General features: G+C 59.2%; 1 protein-coding gene across 3 annotated transcripts; it reads left to right on the top strand.

Annotated features, from left to right (window-relative positions):
• The first annotated feature begins 3,193 nt into the window (after positions 1–3,193).
• On the top strand, positions 3,194–21,651 carry MMP28 (matrix metallopeptidase 28). 3 transcript variants are annotated; one of them, XR_012838396.1, is made up of 9 exons: positions 3,194–3,357; positions 10,742–10,821; positions 11,486–11,649; positions 15,514–15,735; positions 16,386–16,631; positions 17,063–17,212; positions 17,750–17,917; positions 19,089–20,958; positions 21,050–21,651. XR_012838396.1 is itself a non-coding variant. In XM_075771571.1 (8 exons), exons 1-8 carry the CDS (start codon positions 3,256–3,258, stop codon positions 19,481–19,483), a joined length of 1,527 nt encoding a protein of 508 aa, XP_075627686.1. In that variant the 5' UTR covers positions 3,194–3,255; the 3' UTR covers positions 19,484–21,651. The 3 variants fall into 3 exon arrangements, 1 of the variants encoding a protein (XP_075627686.1); XR_012838395.1 differs by having other exon boundaries at positions 19,089–21,010; XM_075771571.1 differs by having other exon boundaries at positions 19,089–21,651.
• The last annotated feature ends 821 nt before the right edge of the window (positions 21,652–22,472 follow it).

The following is a 22,472-nucleotide window of genomic DNA, read 5'->3' as shown; positions in this document are numbered from 1 at the left end:
TGAAATCAAGGTAGCTGATGGCATTGAGACCTTTTGTATTAGATTTGAAAGAGATGGGATTTTGCACAGAACCCAAGAAATCAGGAATGTTTAGGCAATCAGAGCTTGTGTGGATCTGTTTGCACCCTCAGCAAGTTTGCCGACGACACCAAGCTGTGTGGTGCAGTGGACACACTGGACAGAAGGGATGCCCTCCAGAGGGACCTGGACAGGCTGGAGAGGTGGGTCCGCATCAACCACATGAAGTTCCACAAGGCCAAGGGCAAGGTCCTGCATGTGGGTCAGGGCAATCCCAAGCACAAACACAGACTGGGTGGGGAACAGATGGAGAGCAGCCCTGAGGAGAAGGACTTGGGGGACAAGCAGCTCAACGTGACCCAGCAATGTGCGCTTGCAGCCCAGAAAGCCAACCGCCTCCTAGGCTGCCTCCTCAGCAGTGTGACCAGCAGGTCGAGGGAGGGGATTCTGCCCTTCTACTCCGCTCTCAGACATGGACCTGTTGGAGCAAGTCCAGAGGAGGCCACAAAGATGCTCAGACGGCTGGAGCACCTCTGCTGTGGAGACAGGCTGAGGGAGTTGGGGTTGTTCAGCCTGGAGAAAAGAAGGCTCCAAGGGAGACCTTAGAGCCCCTTCCAGTCCCTAAAGGGGCTACAGGAAAGCTGGAGAGGGACTAGTGACAAGGGCAGGGAGTGACAGGACAAGGGGGGATGGCCTTAAGCTGAAGCAGGGGAGATTTAGACGAGATCTGAGGCAGAAATCCTTCCCTGTGAGGGTGCTGAGGCCCTGGCACAGGTTGCCCAGAGAAGCTGTGGCTGCCCCTGGCTCCCTGGCAGTGTTCAAGGCCAGGTTGGATGAGGCTTTGGGCAACCTGGGCTAGTGGAGGGTGTCCCTGCCCATGGCAGGGGTGGGACTGGATGGGCTGTGAGGTCCCTTCTGACCCAAACCAGTCTGATTTATCACACTCTTCTGAGAACGTTTCTTAGTAAAACTTTGTCAGGTATTTGCCAGAGGCTTAACTTCTCCAGTTTCAGTTTTAGGGTAGAAGTTACAAGGATTCAAACTCTTTCTTCTGCCCCTTTTCTGAGTTTTTACCTAAAGCTGAAAGAGTCAGAAATCTGCTCACCTTTCCACAAGATAGCTTTTCTGTTCCTGACACCATTCTGATTACAGCAGCTGGATAAACATCTTTACAGTCTGAGCCAAAAGTCTGCAGACAACTGTGATTTGGCATCTCCAAGGCTGGGCTGAATTCTTCTCCGTCTGAATGCCCAAACCCCTAAGGACTAATGCAGCAGCCCGGGGAAATGCCAGGTCGGAAAGCTGGCTGCTCCGGGGGCTGCAGGTGCCCTCCCAGAGGCTTCGCCGCTTGACAATGAGCAGAGGAGGGAGTTTCCTGCTCCTGCTGGAGCCCGGCCAGTCACTTTCTCATCATCCATGTTCTTAAGTGGAAGAGCAGATGGATCAGTTGCTTCCTAGAGACGAACCAAACACGGATGCGTTTGCAGACAGAGCTGCTCTTGTTTTGAAAGGAAGCGTTGTGCTGACCTGTGCAAGGAGCCGCCGGCCCTTGGGTCTCCGTAGCGAGGCCAAGTACTCCCCTTGCACCAGCCCCTTACGGCGTGCCGGCCCCCTGCCACGCTCTCCCGGCAGCCCCTCGGTCAGCGCTTACTGGCCCAGTCGCGACCTTCTTCATTTCTCCCATCTGTATTTTTTCCCCCGTGGCTCAGCGACTTCCTTATTTTGCCGTGTTACGTGGTTGCCTTTCTCTCTCCTTCGCATCCCGCTCGCCTTCCCTGCTTGCTGCGAAGCAACGTGTTACGGGATCCCTGCGCATCTCTTCAAGCTGCACTCAACAGATGCTCCTGTAACTTCAGATTTTGGCATGATTAAAAAAGAAAAGGAAGAGGCCTGTGAGCTTTAAAATAGGTGTGTGGTTGAAGCTGGCATGAAAACAAAAGCAGATCTAAGTCACATCCTATTTTTTTCCCCCCAAACCAAAGCAGAATCAAAACATCCTTTTGCTTTAGTCAAATTAAAACAAAATATTCAAACAAAATACTGCAGGGAGTAAACAGAGCTGTTGACTTGTCACTGGAAACCGCAAGATCGTTGGCTGTGTACGAGTTGCAGGAGAGGCTGCAGTGCCTTGGGTGGTAAACAGCCCCTCGTTTTGTCGACGGGTGACCAAGTCCCACGGCTAGGAGGGAAATTTAAGCGTAAAGAGTGCAAATCAACAGCCTTGATGGGGTGTTGTTTTGTAAAGCTTGAGAGCAAGCTGCTCTAACATGTGGGGTCATTTTTGCCAGACCCCTGAAGAGGGGTAGCGTTGCTTGTCCAGCCTCCTGCATTGCTGCACTAGCGCTGGCCGCTGTCAGAGACACCCCCCCCCCCGCGTCCGAGCCCTCATCCGCTCTGCAGCCGGGCGATCCGGACCACAGATGAACGCAGGTTTAGGAAAAGCTGGACTTGCTTTCTCCTTCCCTTTCCCCCCAGCTTCAAATTGGGCAGAGCCCAAGCCTAGCTGCCACAGCGAGCAGGACGCTTGTCCCAGCACCCTGGCCTGCCTGCACTCTGCTCCCCGTCCAGCCCCGAGAGACGGCACCCGCAGCGGGTGGGCGCATCCTGGCACGGCCACCGCTCGTGTCCTGCTCTGCCACGCACGGGGTGAGCCAGTGACACCCAGCAGGCCTGGGAGCGGAGCAGAGGTGCTGCGCAGGGGAGAACAAGAGGGATCCATCTTCGGTGCTACCTGGGAGCGAGCTGGGCGCAGGCCGAGCCCGCGGGGCTGCTCTCAGGGCTGGGGCTGGGGTGGCCTTAAGATCCCAAGGGGGGGGGGGTCTGTGCCGGTGGCCGAGCTGCCCCCTCGCCCCGAGCTCGGCTCTGGTCCCCTCCTGCGCAGACTGTACGGGTGCGTGCAGGAGAGGGATGCGGAGGGAAGGGGCATCTCCCTGCTGGGAAAGGGGGACGCAGAATGCACAGGGGATGATTTCCCAGAGCCAGACGGGGAAGGAGGCGCCGGGGCCGTGTGAGGAGCAGCGGGGGGGGGGGGGGGCGGAGGGGAGCTCCCTGTGCAGGGGGGAGCCCCCACCGCTCGGGTGCTGCCGGCGGAGCCCAGCCCTCGGCCGGGGCTGGGGCTGGGGCGGGCCGGGGCCGCCCCCGGGGCCGGGGCCGGGGCGGGGAGAGGCGAGCGGAGCCGAGCCGGGGCCGCACCGCCCGGTGCCGATCGGTGCGGAGGGGAGCGGAGCGGAGCCGGCAATGGGAGCGCGGGCGGGCGGGGCGCTGCGGGCCGCTCTGGCCCTGGGGCTGCTGGCGGCGGCGCAGCCCGACCCGGCCGCTCGGCAGCGGCGGGAGGCGGAGGTAGGAGCGGGACCGGGGCACGGGGCGGGGGGGGAACGACACGACACCGGGGGGGGGGACGACGGGGGGACACCGGGAGCTGCCACCCGCCGCCCTGCACCCGGCCGTCGGGGTGTGTGCGTGCCCCGGGTGTGCCCGTCTGTAGGTGCGCGCCCGAGATGCGTGCGCACCGTAGGAGCGTGCCCGTGAGTGCCCACGCGTGTGCGTCCAGGCCGCGTGCCCGGCGTGCCCGCGTGGCGCGGGCGCGTGCCCACGGGTGGTGAGGGTGAGCCCCGCGTGCCGCGGGCGTGCGCGTGCCAGCCCCAGCTTCGTGCCCCGCGCACGCTGGCGACGCGTCCGCGCCACAGCCCCCCGCGTGCGCGTGGCGTGGCGTGGGATACGGCCGCGTCTGCTGGAGCAGGGCCCGCGCCCCGCGCTCGTGGTTGGGGTGCCGAGGCGTGTGCCCGCGGCCGCTGTACGGGGCGGCGCGTCCCTGCGGGCCGTGGGCATCCCCAAAGCCACCCTTCGCAGGGCTCTGACAACAGCCAAAGTCTCGCGCTAGGAAACCTTCCCGTCTCCCAGCAAATCGGGACGGGACGAAAGCCGAAGCTGTCCCCATCACCTCTGTTTGGATTTCTTCTGTCTGTCCCCGTGTCGTTGTCACGCCGTGCCGCCGTCCGTTCCTGTTTGGTTTGGGAGGACAAGGTAGGAGATTTGGCTGGTGAGCAAAGGTTGATGGTGCGGATTTGTTTTTTGTTTGGGCATCCATCCAGTGTACGTTTGCACAGATGCTTGATTTTAAAACCCCAGCAAGTCCTGGTGGATTAATTGGGATTTTTGGCGTGCTCTGAGATGAAACCTGTACACAAATGCTCGGAGGGTTGTTTTAATGTGCAGGCTTCTTACGCTGGGAGACGCTGTTTCGAAGAGGTGATTTATACGTGTGCTTGTCCCGGCGTGTACTAACCGCAGCCTGGAGAGTGTCCTCGTGCCACCTGGAGAAAAATAAATCTGCAAAATTCTTAACGCTCAGAAAATCAGTGATTTAAAATTCACCTCAAAAGGAAAACCAGGTCATCGGGGGCGAGAGCTTTAAAGGGGCCGATCTGACTTTTGATTCCTCAGCGGTGACTTCTGCAAACTTTTCCCTTGAGGCCTCAGAGCAAGTCCTGGGACTGTGGCAGATCCCAGGCGAGAGGTGCTGGGCAAATGACTGTCCTGTCTCCCTGCCTCAGTTTCCCCAGTGCGATGTGCTGCGCTGGCGAGGCGCTTTGGGGCGATACATACGATGGAAATGTGTAGAGACTGGGGTAAGAAAGCTTGCCTAAATAAACTGAGCAGTTAATTTGGCTTTTAAGAGGAAGCTGAAATTCTCACATAACATCAGATAGTTCTTGTTACTTGTGGCTTTCAGACCACTGCCAGGCTTTGCTTCTAAAACTTTTTTTATTGCTTTTAAAATAACCACAGTTAGCAACGATGGGTTGTACAAACTTAGATGCAGAAGTCTGAGAAAAATGTCCAGTTGTGTTATTTTCCTAGCTTGTGCCCTTGTTTTCACTCCATTTGTATCAATTGCAGCTCCAAAAAAAAAAAAAAAAGAAAAAAAAGAAAAAAGAAGGAAAGTTTGGAAATTTAATTTGAAACATTTGTATGTTAAATCATCTTATCTACAGGCTTCAGATAGGAGAAGATCTAATGCTAGATAGCACGTAGTTTGGCAGACCTGGTTTCTGGCTGGGTTGTGCTGAGGACAGCAGCGGGGTGTGCGGTAGTGCCCGAGTCTGATCCTGGGGGGTTGTGTAAAATACGTGGCACACGAGACCTCGCCCCGTGCTGGGAGTGAAGAGCGTGGCCGAGTGCTGGTGGTGCCAAGGACAAAGGACGATAAAGTCCCTGTAATGATTTGTGTGAGAAGCTACAGGTCTGCTGCGATGGGAGGGAAAAATTGGTTAGAAATTGGAGAAAAGCAAGGAATGGAAATGGAGAGTGAGACTAAGGGACCGAGACATTCTCATTTCATTCTTTTTTTTAAAACTTCTTTTTTTTTTTCCTATCCTGCCCTTCCTCTCCCTCTCTTGCAGTGGCACGTGGCCTCTGACTTTCCCCTCCTCGGAAACGCCAGGGCTCGCATTTAGCATCGGCTGTGAGCTGTATTTGTGCTGAGAAATGCTCCGGTGTCCGGATGAGCTCCTTTACGGAGCAGGCAGCCGGTTGGGATGCTGGATGGTGAGCACAGCCTGGCCGCAGCGAGGGTCTCTGGGTACCAGCCAGCACGTCGTGGGGGCTCAGGGGTCAGCTGGGATCCCGGGGTGCTCCCAGGGCACCCCCACATTTTCCCTCTGATTGAAATAAGAGGAAGAAAACCTTCCTGGGAACAATTCCTGCTGTTGAGCCTCAGCATGGCAATGCGAGGAGTGGGGGACAGGAGGAGGAATTACTGAGGTGCCGTCACCCGCTGGGCTCGGCGCGGCTGGGGAGAGCGAGTAAAACCCGTGAGATCATGGCCCTGCGTCGCTGCCGATAGCAGGGCTGTGGCAAACGGTTCCAAGGCACCCCGCCGTTCTCCGGTGTGACTAACAGCCCCATGAGTCACCGCAGCGTGAACAGCCCCGCTTTCTTCCCGGCTCTCCCCCCAGTACAATCCCCCCTTGTTACTGCGAATAACGCCCGCCACGCAAGGGGCCGGCGGCTGCCGGCAGTGGGCACGTCGCCTTCCCCCCCCAGTTCCCATCCCGATGGAGGGCGAAAACCAAGCGTCTTGTTTCCTTTCTCTCCTTAGACATGAAAGCACAACCAGTCTGCGTGACCGAACTGGTTTGTCAGCTGCTCCGGTATTCGCAGGGGAAGGTTTGGCCAAGCGCGGTGTTTTCCCTTGTTTTCCCGAGTGCTTTGGGTCGCGTTCGGATAGCTTCCGTGCTGCCGGAGCTGTGGCTGAGGGTACAGCCCCATCGCTACCCCGAGCGTGGGGTGCCTGGCGTGCCGGGTTTCAAATGCAGGGGTGAATTGTGGTGATTGCTGAGGAGATATTCCTGAATTTAACACACCAGCAAGCCGAGCGATCCGCCAGCCCCGCAGGCAGACACCACCAAGCCCGGTGCATCTCATGGCGTTTGTTTCCTTTCAAGTGATGCGATATTTATTGTTCCTGCCCCGTAGCATCCCTCCTGTCCGGGCAGACGGGGAGGCAGGGAGCTAGCTCCGGTTCAGCATCCCGAAGATCTGGGTTACTGAAACCGGGAGGGGGTTTCGTTAGACCTGCTGCAGTCCTGGCCTGCTCCCTCTGCTTCTCAGCTCCACAACATCAAGTGTGAAAACTGAAGGAGCTTAAAAGACGCTGGGCACAGTATTTCCCCCAGCTCCACATCTTCAGTGGCAAGTAGATAATTTCCGGCTAAAGTAGATTTTCATGGGGGGGGGGGGTAGGTGGGAGAGGAGATTCCCTCAGGACCGGATTAGGCACCCTGGGGAGCATCACAGCAATGAGACGGGGCTTGGGGTTTTAATCACCCTCTGTTATTAACATACAGAATTAGCTTGACATTTTGCTGTCTTTTCAGTGGGAGGACAACCAAGCTCTGTACTTGCTAATCTCCCTTCTTGTGTGTCTCTGTGTGTCTATATCTATAATATTTATATAGATACTTATACACACACTTAAACAAAAGAGACACGAGGACTCTGCCTAAGGGTTTGCAACTGCAGGCAGGAATGTGGCTTGGGAGAGCGGAGAGAAAGGAACGTTTTTAAATGCCTTGACATCTTCCGAAGGCAGTGCTCCGGCAGGCAGCGACCCGATGGGCCATGCCAAAACGTGCTCATCCCGGGGGTCGGCTCCCCTTGTGTCTGTGCTGCGGGGGAAACTGAGGCTGGAAAGCGGGAGCTGCAGCTTCCCCTGTGTCCGTCTCGGCGGTGAAATGATACAGGATGGAGCCTGGGGCTGCTGGGCGCTGGGGCTGAGGACCCACCTGGGCTGGCTCACTGGGCTGCTGTCGTCTCCTCCTTAAAACCAGAAAGACCTTAGAGGTGCAGCTTGCAGCCGGCGTCCTCTGTAACTGCGGCACGGCGCGCCTGCCCGCCCTTCGGCAGGATGGGATCGATTCCCTCCGCTGCTGGGGGTGGACGGGAGAGATGGGGTTTGTATCCAGGCAGAGCAGAAGGGACCACGGTCCATGGGAGCCCAGCGCGAAGCTTCTCTGATACTTAACTGGTGGAAAGGTGCCAGAAGCCGAGTGTCTGGAGGGGAGGGCAGGCAGGACCGGAGCCTGCTGTCTCTGCACTCTTGTTATCCCAGTTTCCAGGGAGGGAGGTCTAATTGTATTTGCTGCTGGCCGTCTTCCACCTGGGATGCCTGCGGTCGAGGGCAAGGTGTTTCCTTGGCTTTAGCTCTCAGCAGAGATGATTTCCAGGGTTGTAACCAGCTCCCCGTCAGAGCCCTGAGATGGGAAGGGCCCCTCCGTCTCCCCCAAACCATCCTCCCGCTGTCCCTGCTGCAGCCTCGAAGCCTTTTCTGCCCCAGCACTGGCTCCCGGATATTTCCTCTTCTCCCTCCCTTGTGTAGACGGGGAGCCGGGCATATTTCATATTAACACTCCCATCTTGGTTTCCTGCTGTTTTTCTTTCCCCATTGTATGGAAAAGAGCATTTCCCCATCTGGGGCAGGAGGGAGGGGGTTTTCCCAGCACTGCCAGGCTTTGCGTTGCCTCTGGTGCCAGCTCCCACCCAGCCCTGCCAGAGCCTGGCTGGGCTCTGGGGGTTGTGCAGGGCACCGGCAGCGCTGGAGGGGATCTTGATTCGGGCACAGGACACCGTGGCACGGAGCTCTTGGGTTCCCCTGTCGCCCTGAAATGTCTCTGGTCCAGGGGACTTTATGCTCCGCTGCCTGATCAACACCTTGCGCAGTGGAGGATCAGCACATCCCTCTCCTGCAGCTCTGTGTTTCCAGGGCTAGCATCACCTGGGGCTCACAATAACCGCGTCTAGAAAACGGAATACAATTTCTCCTGGCGGTTTTGCAGCCCGAGAGCTGGTGCCTGTGCGTGAGAACCTCAACCCGACGCGGGCCAGAAACTGCAGGGCAAGTGCTGCTTTGGTTGGACTTGCAAAGCTCAAGGAGATCTGCGCAGGAATAATAAAGCCAGTGGCCTGCGTACATTTGGGTGCTGCTCAAGAGCGGCTGCTCTGGTAGCGGTTGCTTTTTGGCCATGCACCCTGGCTTGTCCAGATGGGCTTTCAAGCCTTCGTGAGATCATGGTGGGAAAAAAATATTTTCATGCTTTAAGAATGGGATTGTGTTCGGTTACAGGAGAGGAAACAGCTTCAAGTTGTTATGTTTTAGATGCTGAGTGAAAAGCAAAATTATGGTAGAAAAGGTTTAGACTGTGCCATGATTTGAGACCCGGGACTTTCTGTCTGGGTGCTTTGTAGCTCACATTTATCTGTGGTGATGTAACCGCTGGGGATTATCACCCCGTGTCCATATATGTAGCTGATGAATTTCTAATTCGGGAGGAGAACGTTATAAAAACACAACCACAGAAAGAGGGCCAGATACCTTCTCCTCTCCAGACTACTCTCTCAGGGCTACCAGACCTCCCTGCCGCCCCGTCCCCGGGAGGCTCCCCCATCCCCGTACCCTCCTTCCCTGCCTGAGCGTCCCGCGTCGCTGCTGTATTTTGCCTCCTGGTACCCGTGTAAAGCGGGGAGTTACCCCGCGTGGCTGGAGAGATGGCACGTCCAGGCTATACGGTCCACCCCCGGACAGCGACGTTGCGGCTTCACCCGGCACACAAACCGAAGCTCTCTCCTGCCGGCGCGGCTCTTACTCACACCTGATTTAGCCTGACTCACCGGGACCGGGTGTGTGGTGTCCGGGTTACTCCGGCCATGCTCCGGCTTTTACTGCCGCAGCCAGATGCTGCTACAAGATGCTGCTGCCTCCGGCCAAGGTAGGCAGCTGGTAAATGTGTTCGGTGGGAAACACGGCCAAGTTTTTCGGCTGGGGCAGGGTAAAGAGCGTGTCCCGGCAGGAAGCCGTGCCGGTCCTCGCCGTGCTGCAGCCGGAGGGGGATCCTCCTGGTAGAAGGGGTGTAAAGGAGGAGGTCAGTTCGGTAGCTGGAGGAGATGAGGTCTGGGAAGGAGGTAGGGAGGGTTTGCAAAGGGGTGAGCGACAGGCAGGGAGCACGTGGCAGCTGCCTGCCCTGCCTGCAGGGAGGTGATGGGCACAGCGGGTGACGTGTTTGGGGATGACGTGAAGATGACTGTTAAGGGCAAGCGGAGGGTTTGGGCGGGAGGAGGAGAGGGAGAGGCCCTGCTGCACCCCAGGGCTGCCATATCCAGAAACCGCTCCCGCTCCCCACCAGGCGACCGGCCAGGTGCGGCCGGCTCGGTGCTGCCCGCGCCCGGGAAGGGATGCTGCCGCCTCGGCGGGGGCGCGGTGGGGGTTGAATCGCCGGCCGGAGGTGGATGGTGAGGGGTAGCATCGAGTGCAGGTTTACACCAACCCCTTCTCTCGGCCCTGAGATGGGCAGGGAGGGAAGAGACGTTAAAAGCCCAAGTTTGTCCAGTCCATGGCATTCCCGGTGCTCAGCCCACCTCTCCTTTGGGATGCGGGAAACGAAGCAGCCACTTTCACTTTTTATTCCTCGTTACTTTAGCTCCCATTCTCTTGCACTGGCAGGATGCTGGGTGGCTTGTTTGTCTCCTGCAGACATCGCCGCCGGCGGGGAAGGCGGGTGTGGAGCATTCCTGCGACGGTGGCTATTCTCCGAAAGCTGGGGGCGCAGGCTGGGCAGAGGGAAGCCGCTTATTTTCTTTAACGTGCAATTTATGTGTTGGAGCAAGTTCAGAGCGACAATCTCCGTCCATGTAAATGGCCGATAAGAAGAAGAATGGTTTGGCAGAGCAGATTGCCCCCGGAGCGTCTCCGCTTTGCAGCAGCACATCCTGCCTGAGGATGGGGGGAGGCTGCAGCCTGACCCCGTCTCACCCCACCCTACTCATGTCCACGGCATTTTAGCCTTTATTTTAATCATTGCGTTGAGCCGAGGTGATTAGAGCTGTGGGTTTGGTAGCCTCTGGCTGCGGATGACATGGCAGCGGGGGTTTTTTTGATCTGTTGATAGCAATGTTTCCTCCTACGCCTCCATCATGTCATGGCCAAAACCCCAAGAGCCATCAGAAATGATGGGGAGGAGACACACATAAACCTGTAGGAGCGCAGGAGGTGCGGCTGCTTGGGGTGCAGAGGTCTCGGGGAAAAAAATAACTGGGCATTTGTGCACAGCCCTGGGTTTGCTGCGCTGTTTCCCATCACATCTCCTTCTTTCTCCTCCCCTCCCAAGCCAACATGTGCAAACGCCTGCCCGTGCTCTGAGCTGCGCCTCTCCCGTGTCTCTTCTTGCAGCTCTTCCTGGAGAAATACGGCTACTTCGGCGAGCTGGGGACCGGCACGCACAGCCCCGCCGAGTTCACGGAGGCGGTGAGGTACGAGGCTTTTATTTAAAACCGCAGCAGAAGTGCAGCAACTCTGGCTGTGTGGGAGCTGCCGCTGCTTGGGGGGGGGTATCTTTTTGCAGCCGGGGGCTCTCTCTTGCGTGGTCCGATGATAAAGCACAACTGGTCCTTTTTGGAAACGCCGGCCCGTACCCAGCTCCTGCAGCTGGATGCTGGCTGCTGGCAGCCCAGCGCCTCGCTGCGCTGCTTTATTTGCCTTTTATGGCCCGGTGCTCCCCTTACAATAATCTCTGCGGCGAGGCCGAGGTTGGGGATGGCTGGGAGATGTCAGGGGGCCGAGCTGACAGCCCCTGCTCGAACTTCTCCTATCGAGATCACATCGGCTCTGGGAGCATCCCTGGCCTGACCCTGGGCAAAGTCAAGTGCAAAGTCAAACAATGGGGGTTAAAAACCGGGAAAGGCATTTTTTTAGGCTCCCCTGTATACTTTTGTCCTGTTAGGACAAGGCTCACTGGTCAGATGTGGTTGCAGAGGCAAATTCTTCTTGTTTTATCACCTGGATGCGTTCCTGATGGCGGGGCACAAAGCTCGCTGGGTGAAAGCTCTGGCTCAGGTCAAACACCCGGCACAAACACAACCAAAACCCCTGGGGGGGCTCCGGGTGTGGGTGCTGACGTCTCCCTTCCTCTTCCAGGGACTTCCAGCGGGTGACCCACCTCCCACTCAGCGGGGTCCTGGACGCCCCCACGCTCCATCAGATGGCTCTGCCACGCTGTGGCACGGGCGACGGGGAGAGCCGCGCTGCCAGGGCACACCGGGCGTCTGCCACCCGGCGCCGCAGGCGCACCACGCAGCACGGTGAGCGTCGATGCCGGGGCTCCTGGTGGGGTTTGGGTTTCTGGGGTGCTGGCAGTCCAACTCTTCCATCCAGGCTCCTGGAGATGCGGCCGAGGATGGGAGGTGCAGCCCCGCTGGCACAACGTCCATCCCAGGACCTGCCTCGGCTTTGCACCACTTTATTTTTAAACCTCTTTATTTTTAGTTGTTCTGTATGGCTTGATGTCAGCAATGAATAGAGAGATGCAACTCCCACTCACGGGGAAATTCGGCTCTCTGGGGTGGTTTTATTGCTGTCCAGGGAGCTGGGACATCTCCCAAGGAGCTATCAGGTCACCGTGGCCCCAGGCATGGCTGTGGTGGCATGATCTGGAGGGCAGGGGCAGGCACACCGGGACGTTATCTCCAGGCTCTGCTGAGCTTTGAGACCTCTAATGTGTGTCAGTCACCCTGCAGTAACTGCAAAACCTGCTGGTGCTGGGCTGCCTGGCCATGGGGAGTTGTTTGACCCACATTAAGGAGTTTAACTCTGCTCCGAGCAACCTCTCTTGCTCCTCTGTGTCCAGGACTGGGCCTCTTGTCTCTCATGAGCTGCCTCTTGGGCTCGTGGATGAGTAACTGGATTCCTAGAGAGCAAGAGGGCTGGAACCAGCTGTGCTTAGGACATGGGAAAAATGACGGCGAGATTAGGAAAAGGCTCTGCGCCATGTCAGGCTGTCTCTGCGTCTGGCAGGGCTGGCGATGGACAGCCCCGGGAGACAGCCCGGTCATCCCCCTCCTCCCTCTGACTTTCCTTCCAAACCCTGACGCCATGTGCCAGCCCGGGCAGAGGGTCTGCCGTGCCCCGGACAGGAGGGTGACGAGGCAGAGCCGGGAACGGCGTGCACCAGGAGACGGGCGAACAGAAGCAGCCTGAGCCCTGCGGTGGCAAGAGACGCCCGGCAGCCCCCAGCCCAGGCAGGGAAGGGCTCTGTGCGGTGCCGGTTATTGCTCCGGCGATCTGGTGCCAGCAGATCTCCTGCGGCGGCGAGCCGGGGTGCAGCCGGCGGCAGCGCCAGCAGGCAGCGGGGATGGGAGCAGCGCCATATCCGTGCCCACGGGCTGGGGGGGGAAGGAGAGGGTGCCCGCACGGCTGGTGGCACCGGCCAGGAAGGTCAGAGGCTTTGTGCTAAGTTGGCTGTTGATCCTGCTTGAAGCAGGAAGCCGCCGCAGCTGAGCCAGCAAAGTGCTTTGTTATCCACCCCTCTCCCAGCAGGACCTTCCCCGGCAGCCGCCGTGTCCGTCATCCCACCAGCTTCAGGCAGCACTTGCACCCCGGCGTGCGGGCAAAAGCCAGCCCCGGTTAGCTTCGGCTCCCAGCTGGGTTAGCCCGGCAGCGGTGGCCCGCGCGGGGCTGGGGAGGGCATCCATCCCTTCGGCTGCTCCAGGGCTCGGTCCCAGCCCAGCGGTGGAGATTGGGTCCCTGCGTGGGATGGGGTCCGGCACGTCCACCCTGCTCTGTGCCTCTAAACAAAACTTCCCCTCTGCAGACGAAGCCCAAGGCTTTCTGCTCTCCCGGGAGGTTTGGGGACAGGTCCTGTTTGCCTCCAGAAAGGGACCAGGTGTGGAAATCAGTCTGCAGTGGAGGGCACTGGGAAGAGGACTTTCTTCTAGCTGCCTTGCTGGGCTTTACAGGCACCAGAGCTGGCCGGGAGCTCTGCTGTCCTCGGCCAGACGGCATGTTGGGCAGCTCGTGTCCTGCATTTCCCCTCGGGGAGCTCCCTGCCTGCGATTGTCCCGGGCTCCCAGCCCTCCTCTTCCCCCAGAGCCGGCCACGTTCGCCTGGCCCAGCCCTGCCTGGTGGTGCCATGGGCCTGCGGGGAGATGCTCTGCTCCCGTGGAGGGAAGGGCAGGATGCCGGGGCCTCACCTTAGGGCCGCAGCCGCCCACGCAGGTTATTTAGTCTCTGACCACGCAGGGTTTGTCCTGGGTGCTGGCAAGCGCAGCCGTGTCCCTTTTGAGTTGGAGGCTGTTGTTGTTGCACTGGGGAGCAGGGGGGGGCCGGTTCTGCCCCGGGAGGGTGACCGGCTGGCCCGGAGCCTCCCGTGCCGTGGGCTGCTCAGAAACCGGGGGGAAGGAAAGCCGAGCTGGTGGGGTTTGTCCCTGCGGCCGGGGAGGGTGAGCTGGGATGGGATGTCTGCCAGCTTTGCTGAGCAGCTTGGCTCAGACCCACGACAGCGAGCCCCGGCGTGCTGCCGGCTCCGTTCCCCCTGTTTCCCCGCACATCTGGAGCAGGCGCTGGAGGTCTGTTGCCGCTCCCACGCCTCGGCACTGGCTCTGGCACCTGCATCTTCCCAGCGCGGCCCCACAGCTTCTCTCCCGCTCCTGGACACCCCCGGCCAGGTGTAATCGTGGGGTCCCAGGGTCCCCACAGCTGCCGAGGGCACTGGAGGAGGAGGAGGGGGCTGTGATGCTGCGCGGTGGCTGTGGGAACTCACACCTTTGCACCCCTGCATGGTGGGAGGAGGGTGGAGACCTCAGGGGGATCTCATGGACTTGTCCTCTTCATCATTGTCACCCCCAGTGGCTTGGGGGCTGTGTCTCCCCTTGAAAGGACAGAGCTTTTAAGGAAGCCGTGGGCATTAAGATCCTTGGTGATGGTAAAACGATGCTTTTGGAATGAATGGTGAGCAGTGGTTTGTCCCTGGCTGGGGTATCCCCAGCTGGGCTTCCAGGCAACATCTTCTGCAGGTAGAAATGGCCAGGGTGCCCTTAAAAACGGTGAAAACCCAGCCCTGACCACTGAGGAGATGGCCTCCTTTCCTAGCCTTGGCTCAGTATCTGCTGTGTTCAAACTACTCGTACGGTGGGGGAAGAAAAGAGATACCCTTAAAAAAAGACAAGGCTGGGACTCGGGGAGGGAGTTCAGGGGAGACAGGGTCCCCCTCTCACCAAGGGAGCTTTGGGTGCTGGGGAACCCCAGCCCTGCACACACACATCCCGTTGCCCCCCCGGTTTTGGTGTCCCTGCAGCATCCAGGCTTGGTGGAGAGGGTGAGGGTGCCGCAGGGACCAGCCGCAGGGACCAGCCGCAGGGACCAGCCGCAGGGCTGTGCTGCAGCCCCCCCCATAGAAACAGGCACTGTCCCTCCCCTCCCGAGCTCGCCAGCCAGCTGAATGGAGCCCTGGACATCTCTGGGTCTCTGGGCGTGTGATGGAGATCAGCATCATGGTGTTCCGTACCATTCCTTCGCGGGGAGGTGTTTCGAACCCAGCTGCTCTCCCCTTGAGGACTGGATCTTTTTTTCCCTCTGGCTGGTGCCCAGTTCTCAGTAAATCTGCGTAAGCGGGCTGCACTCCTGCATCCCCCGTCCCCGCAGTCCCGTTGTGTCCCCAAGGTGCTGCTGAGAGCCCTTTCCACGCCTTCTGCCTTTGGGCAACTTGTTTTTGGAGGTGGTTTTGCTTCCCCTCCCTGATAGCCAGTCCTTAGGCTGCCTCTTCTGCTGGGTGTGAAGTTGACATCAGGCAGGAGACCTGCAGGTCAGGGACCTGTGCTGGATTTGGCCCCGGAAAGTGCGATGCGGCACGGGGGCGTCCAAACTGGGTGCCCCAGCTTCTTCTCTCCTCAAACAGGTTTTGGCCTCTCTCTTGGGGTTTGGTTTTAGCTCCAGCCTTGGGAATCTCTGAGTGGGGTCTGGTGGTGGCACCTTCAGAGGGATCTCATGAGTCCTGCTGCTGGTACAGGGTGCTGAGGCAGCTGGTCAGACACCTGGGTTGACTTTCAGCTTCAGCCTGAGAAAGCCATGGCTTGTCCCAGCACCGGGAAGCTTTCCTCCACCCAAGCAACCCCCAGGTGGAGGAACAAGTCCAAGTCCCCACCGTCGTGCTGAGCTTGCCCCTCTTGCAGGCGGGAGATGGTACAAGCGGCACCTGACCTACCGGGTGGTGAACTGGCCGTCCTACCTGCCGCAGCACGAGGTGCGCCTGGCCGTGAAAGCTGCCTTTGAGCTCTGGAGCAACGTGTCGTCACTGGTGTTTTGGGAGGCGCAGGATGGCCCAGCTGACATCCGCCTGACCTTCTTCCATGGGGACCACAACGATGGACTCAACAACGCCTTCGATGGACCAGGTGCTGGTCGCTTCCCCCTCGTAAGCTTCTCTTTTACAACGTGGGCTCTTCCCCGGCAGGGAGGAGGGCTGGGGCGGCAATGGGCTGGGGGTGCTGGAGGTGAGGCTCTGCCCCAGCAGTCCCTCTAACCGAGAACACCTCCCAGTTTGCACCAGTTTGCTTTCTGATTTGGGGTCCTCACTCCGAACTCTGCAATGGGAGGACTGCTAGCGAGGCGGTTGAGATGCTCATTGTAGGATCATGCTGATGGCCTTTGAGGAGCCTTCCCCACCCTGATGGCATCCTCCAAACCCGAGCTCGTTCTTTCCAGATAAGCTGTTCTGTGCAGTGCTATCAGGCTTTCTGTCTCCTTGAGCCCTTGCCTGGCATGGGTCACTCTGGTGCCTTCAGTCCCTGGCCCAAGCCTGGGGCGAGAAACCAAACTGATAAACCACAGAGCAGACAACCCCCCCATGCTCAGAAGCAGAAGGCAGAGCAGGTTTGGGCTGCACCCGCTGTGGGAAGCTGCTGTTCTTTCTCAGGAGACCTCCCAAAGAGCTAAAATTGATGCATATTTAAGCAAACCAGAGTTGCATGTGCCCCCCTGCCCCTCAGCTTGTGGCTGTGGTCCTCTCCTGCCCCACGGTCCCTGACGGCTCTCGTGTCCCCAGGAGGTGCCCTGGCTCACGCCTTCTTCCCGCGGCGCGGAGAAGCCCACTTCGACAGCGCCGAGCGCTGGTCCCTGCGCAGCGGCAAAGGACGCAACCTCTTTGTCGTGGTGGCACACGAGGTCGGCCACACGCTGGGGCTGGAGCACTCCCCCGTCAAGAGTGCCCTGATGTCTCCCTACTACAAGAAGCTCGGCAAGGATTTTGTCCTCAGCTGGGATGACATCTTGGCTATCCAGAACTTGTACGGTGAGCCTGGCTTCCCCAAGCATCCCTTGGTTCCTCCAGGGCTGTTCCGTGAGATGGAGAGGCAGGAGCAGGGATGGGAGCAGGTCCCTGCAAGGGGAGAGGACTATATGCAAGGGACGTGGTGGGGATGGGTCTGTACCTTTGCGGTTGGGGAGGAGGATGCGGTAGGGCATGTGGGATGGGTACCAGGCCCTCCGGTTGAAGGTTGAACTTGCTGCCCACTTGTTTGCAACCAGGGAAACTGGTGCATGGTTTTTGGGGGTACTGAGGGGTCTTTGCCACCACCGTAGAGAGGGGGACAGGAACCACAGTGGGACAAGGAGTGTTTGGAGCCCTGGGACAGATCCCCAGCCCTGTGCTCATGCAGTGCTCTGGGGAAAGCCATTTCCCTGCCCCTTCTCCGCAACTCACCACTCCTTGCTCCATCCCAGGGAAGCCCTCCAAGGGCTTGGCCATCCAGCTCCCAGGAAAAGTCTTCACTCACTTCCAGGACTGGAGCACGGACCTTTATGGTGGGGACCGGCAGCAGAGGAGCCTCAGCGCCTATTACTGCCACTCCTTCTTCGATGCCATAACTGCTGGTGGGTGTTGGTCGGTGCAGCCCTCTCCCAAAACATGCACCCCTACACCTCGATCCAGTGCTGCAGCAGCCTGTTTCTGCTCTGATAAGCTCCGGTGATGGGAAGGGTGGGTTTGGCTGGGCCACAGCCCCGTATGTGCTCCTGAGGCTGGTGGCATCACCAGTGCACGTCGCTGCTGCAGAGTGGAGCATCTTGAGGACACAGCGATGGCTTGATGTATTGGGAGAGGGGAAAACATCCTAAAACTTGGGCCGTGGCAACGCTTATTTGCTGCAGGAGCTCAACCGTGAAAGATGAGCCTTGAGAGGGAGCTGTGGTCAGCTTTTATCCTCTCCAGGCTGGAGTGGAGGCAATGAATGATGAAAGCTGAGAGGGTGGCTGGAAAGGCAGAAGGGAGCCTCCAAAACCCAAACATCCTCGAAGCACCGCGGAGCTGCGCAGGGAGGAGGGGGGAATCAGGGCATGGTGGCCGGGAGGTGGGACGAGGCTTTTCACCTCTCTCCCTTGACCCCCCTCACTCCTCCCTCCGCCCCGCAGACACGGATCACAACCTCTACATCTTCAAGGGCAGCCACTACTGGGTGGTGCCGGCGAGCGGCAATGCCAGCGACCCACGGCCCCTGCAGACGCGCTGGCCTGGCCTCCCCGCCGGCATCGACGCCTGCGCCTGGTCCCAGCTCAGCAGCAAGTTTTACTTCTTCAAAGGTATGTGAGGCATGGCAGGAGAGCTCCCTCGGGGCTGCCACCGCTCCTGCCTGCTGGTCTGGCTGTCCGGGTCTGGCTGGAGCACCTTCTGCTGCCCATGGCCCCTGTCCCCTCCCACTGGTCCCATCCCAGGGCTGAGCTGGGGCATCGCTGGGTCCCGCGTGTGCAAAGTCCCGCAGGAGCCGTGGGCTTGGTGCCTACCGTGGATTAACTATGGCCTCGGGCGTATCGCCCCAGCAGCTTGCACCCCACCTTGTGCCTCAGTTTCCCTTTGAACGCCTTCAGGAGAGCAGCACTCACCTGTGTTTGAAAATGAACCCAGATGCATCAAACCCTTTGGGGTCCCTGGGAGAAAACGCTCCCTAGAGACGTGTGGCCACAGGGGAGCCGAGATGACCGCGGCATTTTCGTGGTGCACGTGGTTCCCTGCGCCGTGCTGGGGGGCTGAGCTGCCACGGGGAGCCGGAACGCCATCCGCAAGCTGCCCGGCGGCACGCTGCAACCGGACGGGTAGAGGAAGGTCAAACCAGGCAGCTTGGCTGCTGGGGTCAGCCCCAACTTTTAATGGAAACCAGTGGCTGGCTCGTGAGAAAAGGGGCTTTGTTGCTTCGGCTGGATGAGCGCCCAAAGCCCCTCTCCCTCCCCAGCCCTCAGCCGCTCCCTCCCTGCCCAGGGCTGGGTCAGGCCACAGCGTGTGAGCAGAAAGGGGCTTTTGTCTGCCTGCTCTGTGGGGACACGGCTCTGCGGGGACACGGCTCTGCGGGGATGGCCGAACGCTCAGCCCCGGTTGCAATTCCTGCTGCTGCAGTCCTGTTCTTGGCTGTCCCGGCCCTGGAGGGGTCTGTGTCTGTCTGTCCCACTCGCTGGGCAGGAACAGGGAGGAGGTTTGCAAGGAAGCAGCATGGGTTAGCGGCCAGCGTGGTGGCCTTGCTCTGGACCTCGCAGTCTCTTTCCGTGTCTTCAAGCCCCTGAGCTACTGTGCCTCAGTTTCCCCCCCAGCCTGGTCCATGGGACAGCCCCGCAGTGGTGCTGGTAGGGTCACCAGCGGGATGGATGTCACGCATGCATGCCTCAGGCTGCCAGGCTGGTCCCGTGGCTGAGTCCTTCCGCGTCTCCTGGAGCCGATCCTGTGATGGGGTGGGCACTAACCCCTCTACCCTGCTCTTCCCAGGTGGCCGATGCTGGCGCTACACGGGCTCCACCTTGGAGGCAGGTTTCCCCCAGAAATGCAGCGCCCGCGGCCTCCCGCGCCACCCCGACACCGCGCTCTACTTCCAGCAGCTCCGGCACCTGGTCCTCTTCAAAGGACCCAAGTACTTCGTGGTGAGCGAGGAGACCCTCAGCGTGGAGCCCTACTACCCCCGCAGCCTGCGGGACTGGGAGGGCTTGCCCCCCGGCACGGCGGGCGCCCTCACCCACCGCGACGGCTTCATCTACTTCTTTCGGGATGACCAGTACTGGCAATTCGACCGGGCGAAGCTGCAAGTGGTGGCCATTGGCAAATGGGCCACCGAGCTGCCCTGGATGGGCTGCTGGGATGCAAACGGTGGGCAGGTCCTCTTCTGAGCAGAGTGCTGGGATGAAATGGGGGGGGGTGCTGAACCCCACCTTGCTTGCTGCTGCCTGGATCCCTCTTTATTTGACTCTGATTCCTGTCCGGGCACGGTTTGGCAGGGACCGGCAGGTCGGGGCTGCCTGTGGCCGGCCGGAGCCGTGGGTCGGTGGAGCGGTGTCCCGGCACAGCGGGGATGCAGCCGGGTCGGGGCAGCCATCAGCCCAGGCGGGTCTGCCACAGCCAGGTGGGCTGGAAGCTTTGAGAGACAATATTTTTTTTAAAAAAAAAGACCACAAAAAAAGGTATAAGCCATGGAGACTGCAAACACACCCATTTCTGCAAACTCTCAGAATATCGTTACGCATTTCTTTCAAACCGGGACTGGGGTTTGTTGATACTTGAGCTGTCATTTTCCCATGATCTGGCAGAGAAGTGCCTCACCATTGCTTGGTTTGGGGCTTGGGATGTTTCCTGGTTAAAACAAAACAGAAAAGAAGCATTTGGACAAAACTACGGGTCCATGTCGAGCTTTGCCCCCGCTGTGTGCACAGAGCCCCCCCGCTCCCCCCCCTCCTCCCCGGCCTTGCCCCAGGGATGGAGGGTCAGGACCTGGAGGAGGAGCCCATCGCCTGCCGGAGCTTTGCTGGGCTGCGTTCACATCCCAGCTCTGGGGTGAGGCACCGGCTGGAGACACCGATACCGTGGGATTTTTGGGGAGAAAGCAGAGGGTTTTGGTGTAGGAACCTCTTTGGGTGAAGGGGGGGGGTGTACAGCTGGGCTGCTGACTGTGTTGCTGTGGGACGGTGCTGTGCGGCACGAGGGAAGCGGGAGCACTGCAGCTTGGCTTTCTGCTGGCTGGGTGGGTGCTCTGGTGTCTCGTAAGGGTTGTGCTCACCTGCAGCCTTTCTTGTGTGCAGAGAAAATGTCTTGTCCTCTGCTCTGTCTCTGAAAGAGATGGGATCAACGTATTTTTGAGTCCTGTGCCCCTCTGCCACGGCTGAATGAACGGGGTTGACAAATCACTGGGGGAGGAGGGGAAGAGGCGCGGGTGAGCAGGACGGATGGACATGTCCGTGCATGCAGGTTCACGAGGACAGCTCGGCTGCATATTCCTCATTCCTTTCCCAAAGCAGGCTCCCCACCTTGAAAGGTCGCTGGCTCCTCTGCACGGAGTCACCCATCACGTCTGCAACGGGCCGTTGTCTCCCACAGCCGGTGGGGGAGCGTCAGGTCCCCGAGGTTCGAAATCGGTGGCAGCAAGTGCCAGCCGTCGGTGCCGACCAGGATGGGGCTCAGCTTTTTTAAAATGTCCTTTGATTTGAGAGATTTGGGGATTTTCACCACGCTGGGGTTGCACACGGGTGGGCTGCTGCTTCGCTGATCGTTCTCCCAGGACTCACACCCCGGTGCTGGGTGCCCTGCTTCGGGTCGGGGGCTTCAGCACTGGGCTGCGGCTGGTCCTGCCGTGCCGGGGTGCCGTGCTGGGGTGCCGTGCTGGGGTGCTGTGCTGGGGTGCTGTGTTGGGGTGCTGTGTTGGGGTGCCATGCTGGGGTGCCGTGCTGGGGTGCTGTGTTGAGGTGCTTTGTTGGGGTGCTGTGCCGGGGTGCTCTCCCAGTGCCAGCAGCCTCGAGGACTCTTCCCTTCAGCACAGCACCCTCTGCTCGCCATTGCCCACCCTAGACCTTCCCCGCAGAGGAGGCAGGAGCTGGGCTTGCCCCAGGCAGGGCACCAGGACTGGCACTTCCCGAGGGCTTTGGGTGCTGCCAGGTGCCAGCTGAGAGGCGGACAGAGAGCCAACGTGAGTGATTCTGTCCATTCTCCGTGGTATTTGTGAGTGAGCCTTTCCTGCGCAGCCCAGACGTGGGCACTTCATTTGCTCGCGGCTTAAAATCTCAGGGGACTTTCAGTGTTGCCAAAGAGACAGGTCCGCATCATTTTCACTTGGAATTGAATAATAAGGCAACGCCGCTTGCTGGGAGTCCCAAGGGCTTGGAGACCTGATGGCAAATAAAACAAACCTCTGGATATGCGGTGTTGGGATTTCTGCTTGTTTTCATGTCACGCTTTTGTGTTTGTTTTTTTTTTAAAGCAAATCTGTTTCCTGAGAGGGCTGTATTTAAGATGCTTGTGTGTGTTTGGGGCTGGTGTGGATATTGCTGAATTTGGCCTCAGCTCTCATGCTTACTGGATCAAACAAGGGGATGGATCCCACTGAAAACTCACTGTATGAAGCACATGATGCTGACGGTGAAGAAAACGTGGAAACTCTTCCCTGCTCCATCCCAAATTACTGAGGATTTTTCCGCACCTTGGGATGTGTCGTTAGGGGTTTTTTTCCCAGCATGGAGGATGAATTCACGCTGATGGGAGCCCTCCGGGTCTCCCCCTTCGCCCCATCCCATCGCGGTGTGTGAAGGTGGGTCCTTGCCTCCCGCGGGACCCGGAGCACCCTGAAACCTTCCCTGCTGCTCCTGTTTGCTTCGCTTCGTGCTGCAACACGCCGGGGCGTCCTGCCTGTGCTGCCCGTTGAGCAGGCAGCGTTCTGCCGGCAGTGTGACGATGCTTGCGGAGGGTGTGACAATGCTTGCGGAGGTCAGTTGTGCCTCTGGAGCCGCGTCTCTCCTGCCCCTTGGCTGCTGCCGGCCGTGGGATCCGCAGCGTGATGGGGGAGGTTGATGGGTTGTTGGGGGGGCTGAAGGGGAAGGTTGGTGCTGGATGAGGTCCTGCTGTCGAGACATCTGCTCTGGGCTCTGAGAAGGGTCAGAAGAGCAGCGTGACTCCATGTACCCCTTTTTGGAGATGGGAGGATTTATTGGTTCATCTGTACCCCAGGGGTACTCCATGCCTGCAGCCCTGCAGAGCAGCAGCAGGTTGTTATCCCCTTTCGTGTCCCCTTAGGAGAGAGCTGGGCATCCCTTCTGCTGTGGGACTGGAGCTGGAGGACGGGACGACCTCAAATTCTCTCCCGTTTTTGGGTTTTCCTTTTCCTCTCTTGCCATG

This window comes from Balearica regulorum, chromosome 19 (genome assembly GCF_011004875.1).
Source record: "Balearica regulorum gibbericeps isolate bBalReg1 chromosome 19, bBalReg1.pri, whole genome shotgun sequence".
In the NCBI taxonomy this organism is placed as follows: Eukaryota; Metazoa; Chordata; class Aves; order Gruiformes; family Gruidae; genus Balearica; species Balearica regulorum.
Note: the sequence above shows the minus strand (reverse complement) of the source record. Positions and strands in the feature narration are given on the sequence as shown.

Excerpts from the sequence above, each read along its gene's own strand:
- MMP28 (XM_075771571.1), top strand. The coding sequence starts at position 3,256 with ATGGGAGCGCGGGCGGGCGGGGCGCTGCGGGCCGCTCTGGCCCTGGGG. Across the intron at positions 11,650-15,513 it reads CAGGCGCACCACGCAGCACG|GCGGGAGATGGTACAAGCGG; the intron begins GTGAGCGTCGAT and ends CCCCTCTTGCAG. Across the intron at positions 17,213-17,749 it reads CTTCGATGCCATAACTGCTG|ACACGGATCACAACCTCTAC; the intron begins GTGGGTGTTGGT and ends TCCGCCCCGCAG.